Source organism: Nanorana parkeri, unplaced genomic scaffold (assembly GCF_000935625.1).
Source record: "Nanorana parkeri isolate BGI_ZX_2015 unplaced genomic scaffold, ASM93562v1 scaffold1620, whole genome shotgun sequence".
Classification (NCBI taxonomy): Eukaryota; Metazoa; Chordata; class Amphibia; order Anura; family Dicroglossidae; genus Nanorana; species Nanorana parkeri.
Window position 1 is genome coordinate 338106 of NW_017307888.1, and position 5201 is coordinate 343306.

A 5201-nucleotide genomic window follows, 5' to 3' on the forward strand; every position below is an offset into this window, starting at 1 on the left:
GGTCCTCGGTGCGGTGTCTGCGACACGTTCCGTTACCGAATCAATCACTCGTTTCCGTGGCAACCGTTTCACTTTAATAAAGCTCGTTTCATTTATTTTCCTAATAATCCAAATGCTGCGTCTAACTGAACACAGATGTGGTGATGGGGGGAGCGGCCGCCGGGACACAAGACTTTACGTCATTGCGGGATTGCGTTACGCCGCGCGGGGGTCTGGTTACAGTAACACACCGATGACAGGCAGCCGCCGCGTTACAGGATTGCTGAGATCGGCGACATTTCAGGGGACGTTCTACTTGTAATGGAACAAAAATAATTAAAGTGACACTAAACTCCGGAGATAAATCTTCAATATACATCCAAGTCCCTGAACTCTGAGCAACAATGTATCTTATTTGTGTCACCCGGCTGGAGATCCTCCAATCATCTCTGACACTGTCCTTCCTTCTGGAGGGGGGCTGCTTGTATTCCCCATGGTCCCTGTGTGTGTTGTAAAGTAGTCACCGCTCCAAGCTCCGCCCCCCGGGATGGACTAGAATCTCATTACAAATCAGTAAACTAAACCTGAGATTGTAGTCCATCCCGGGGGGCGGAGCTTGGAGGAAGGACAGTGTCAGAGATGATTGGAGGATCTCCAGCCGAGTGATACACAAATAAGATACATTGTAGCTCAGAGTTCGGGGACTCCGGAGTTTAGTGTCACTTTAACACAGTCCCAATAACACCCCATTATCAATACCAAGATACCCCCAGCCATGGATGGGGTTCAGGTGTTTTATGTGATGGAGAATGCAGCAGGGAGGAGTGAGACTCCATGCCTGTACGTGTGTGGAGCTGGGGGCCCCTGCTGTGTTTTGTCACCAAAATCTCTGAAAGCGTTGATAGAAATGATGAGTTCCGGATGGACTAAGCAATGGAGAAGAATGTAACAAATGTATCTACACGCTGATATGTTCCGGATAGAGAAACTCGATGGGCCCCTATAGATCCTTCCGGCGAGCTGCATTAGTGTGCATTGCGTTAGGGAAACGCATTCACTTAACTACAAAATATGGACGTGACCCTCAAAATGAAATGCGGGCGTGTGCTGAGGTGAGCTGCAGTGCAGGTGTGCTCCCCTCCGACTGTACTGGTTCCGTGGGAGGTCCGTTCTCTATGAGCGGCACTGCAACGCATCGCACAAACCACCGTGTGTTACCACAAAGCAAAGGGTGCCCATGTGATGAGCGTCGGGACGCATACACACGGATACACACACACGGACATACATACAGAGGGACACGCACACACACAGTGACACGCACACACACGGACAAGCACACGGGGACATAAATACACAGGGACACGCACACACAGTGACACGCACACACACAGGGACATACACACAGTGACACGCAGACACACACAGTGACACACACCCACAGGGACTCACACACACAGGGACACGCAGACACACACAGGGACTCACACACAGTGACACACACACACAGGGACACGCAGACACACACACAGTGACACGCAGACACACACAGGGACTCACACACAGTGACACACACACACAGGGACACGCACACACACACACACAGGGACACACACACACAGTGACACGCACACATACAGGGAGACACACACAGGGACACGCACACAGTGACACACACACACAGGGACACGCACACACACAGGGACACACACACAGGGACACACACACTGGGAGACACACACAGGGACTCACACACAGTGACACACACACACAGGGACATGCACACACACACACACAGTGACACGCACACATACAGGGAGACACACACAGGGACACGCACACACACACAGGGACATGCACACACACAGGGACACGCACACACACGGGGACACACACACAGGGAGACACACACAGGGACACGCACACACACACAGGGACACGCACACACACACAGGGACACGCACACACACACAGGGAGACGCACACACACAGGGAGACACACACAGTGACACAAGATCCTCCAATCATCTCTGACACTGTCCTTCCTTCTGGAGGGGGGCTGCTTGTATTCCCCATGGTCCCTGTGTGTGTTGTAAAGTAGTCACCGCTCCAAGCTCCGCCCCCCGGGATGGACTAGAATCTCATTACAAATCAGTAAACTAAACCTGAGATTGTAGTCCATCCCGGGGGGCGGAGCTTGGAGGAAGGACAGTGTCAGAGATGATTGGAGGATCTCCAGCCGAGTGATACACAAATAAGATACATTGTAGCTCAGAGTTCGGGGACTCCGGAGTTTAGTGTCACTTTAACACAGTCCCAATAACACCCCATTATCAATACCAAGATACCCCCAGCCATGGATGGGGTTCAGGTGTTTTATGTGATGGAGAATGCAGCAGGGAGGAGTGAGACTCCATGCCTGTACGTGTGTGGAGCTGGGGGCCCCTGCTGTGTTTTGTCACCAAAATCTCTGAAAGCGTTGATAGAAATGATGAGTTCCGGATGGACTAAGCAATGGAGAAGAATGTAACAAATGTATCTACACGCTGATATGTTCCGGATAGAGAAACTCGATGGGCCCCTATAGATCCTTCCGGCGAGCTGCATTAGTGTGCATTGCGTTAGGGAAACGCATTCACTTAACTACAAAATATGGACGTGACCCTCAAAATGAAATGCGGGCGTGTGCTGAGGTGAGCTGCAGTGCAGGTGTGCTCCCCTCCGACTGTACTGGTTCCGTGGGAGGTCCGTTCTCTATGAGCGGCACTGCAACGCATCGCACAAACCACCGTGTGTTACCACAAAGCAAAGGGTGCCCATGTGATGAGCGTCGGGACGCATACACACGGATACACACACACGGACATACATACAGAGGGACACGCACACACACAGTGACACGCACACACACGGACAAGCACACGGGGACATAAATACACAGGGACACGCACACACAGTGACACGCACACACACAGGGACATACACACAGTGACACGCAGACACACACAGTGACACACACCCACAGGGACTCACACACACAGGGACACGCAGACACACACAGGGACTCACACACAGTGACACACACACACAGGGACATGCAGACACACACACAGTGACACGCAGACACACACAGGGACTCACACACAGTGACACACACACACAGGGACATGCACACACACACACACAGGGACACACACACACAGTGACACGCACACATACAGGGAGACACACACAGGGACACGCACACAGTGACACACACACACAGGGACACGCACACACACAGGGACACACACACAGGGACACACACACTGGGAGACACACACAGGGACTCACACACAGTGACACACACACACAGGGACATGCACACACACACACACAGTGACACGCACACATACAGGGAGACACACACAGGGACACGCACACACACACAGGGACATGCACACACACAGGGACACGCACACACACGGGGACACACACACAGGGAGACACACACAGGGACACGCACACACACACAGGGACACGCACACACACACAGGGAGACGCACACACACAGGGAGACACACACAGTGACACACACACACAGGGAGACACACACAGGGACACACACACACACACAGGGAGACACACAGTAACCTGAAGGCAATGCAGCAGCAAAGGATAAGTGACTTTGTAACACAACGAATATGAGAACATGTCTGGATTGGATTGATGGCGAATCGATCATTCTCGGTGTCGCAGACGCAGCCGGATACATTGTTGCGATCTGTATTCCTCGGTTGTGTCAGTTTGTAATTTGTATACTTTGTTGCAAAAAAGACTTCAGCATTTTCCTGATATAAATACAAGTAAAGAGGAAATATTTTGTGCTGAATCTGTTCTATGTACGTGTTGGAGGGATATCAGAGGGGGAGCTACGATTGGTGCGCCCAGCCTGACACTGGATTGCAGATAATGATCTGATGGTGAATGGCAGCAGACAGGGCGGGGGTTGGGCAGTATATATACCTTGACCTGTGTGATGGGGCTGCTCCCCCTCTTCTCGCTCTTGACGGGCGTGGGCGACGGGGCTCCTGTGGAATTGGGGGGCTGTGGCGTGGAGGGCATCTTGGCTCCGGGAGAGACCTGCATGCTGGCGAGCTGAGCGGCATAGAGTTGCTGTGGAGGGGAGAGAGAGACGAGAACAACGTCAGATAATCATCATCATCATTTCTACGTATCTCAGCCAGAACAATCGTCACCCCCGTCTATTTCTGCTCACTGTGGTTTCTACTCTTCCTGCGTGACACATTGTTATATTGATTGCTGATAATGTCAGATTGTCCCAATTACCCGTTCAATGATGCCTCACACACCTGAACTGCGAGCGATCTCTGCTAAATAGCGCAACACACGTTCTGCAACAGACACCAGATTCCCCGGTTCACCCGGGACCCCAGTGCTGCGAGGTTGCGGGGGTTGTGAACTAAACCCATCGTGGTAAACATAGACTGTTCACATGTAATGATATGTAACCTTAAGCAGATAACATACATGACCCCCATGTCACCCCCATACATTTGTATTCTTGTACTCGCACCGTATAGGCGTCAGGGGGACATCATCATTCAACACGGCAGCTTCCTATTCAGCTAACTCTGGCTTCATACAGGACCTGGAAATGGATCTCCCTGCCAGTGGATCACGCTATAGGATGGAACCCAGCCCTGAAGGAGTGTGAGCGCCCCCACAACGCGTTGGGTTTTACTTCTACTCAACAAAGCGGAACTTCCAATGACATTGTTTCAGAACCTTTCCCTGCCGCTGTGATGGAGATTGCAGCTTCCCCTTTGATTGGTGGTGGAGACGCGCCAGCGTTATGTATAGATTTACACGTTCCCAGCAGGAGTGAGATGTGGGGGGGATGATGGGTTCTCCTCCGATGTATAGAGCTGTCACTCATATCTCCTCTCACTTCTATATATATGACTGCCAGCCGTCACTCATCTCTGCCCAAACCCTGCCGTCCTTCTCCTGCTTCGTGGCAGCCGTAGATGGAGGACAGAACATGGGTAGAAGGAGCACACGGACCCCCAATTCCACCCCACTCCCCTATGACTGAGTTCAGGTGTTCCCAGTGAAGAGTAGCGATGGGGTGGGGCGCGTTCGCAGCTCCACGCGCCGAGCCCGCCAGGAAGCCGACAGCGCCAATCGCGGGCACCGAGACGTGTTCCCGGTCGGCAGCC

General features: G+C 52.4%; 1 protein-coding gene across 1 annotated transcript in view; it reads right to left on the reverse strand.

The window, feature by feature from the left end:
- Positions 1-5201, reverse strand: part of SOX6 (SRY-box 6) — a 57450-nt gene that overhangs the window by 48700 nt on the left and 3549 nt on the right. The window contains exon 2 of the mRNA XM_018570876.1: positions 3985-4134. Coding sequence (XP_018426378.1) covers positions 3985-4134 — 150 coding nt within the window. The remainder of the gene's footprint in view (positions 1-3984; positions 4135-5201) is intronic.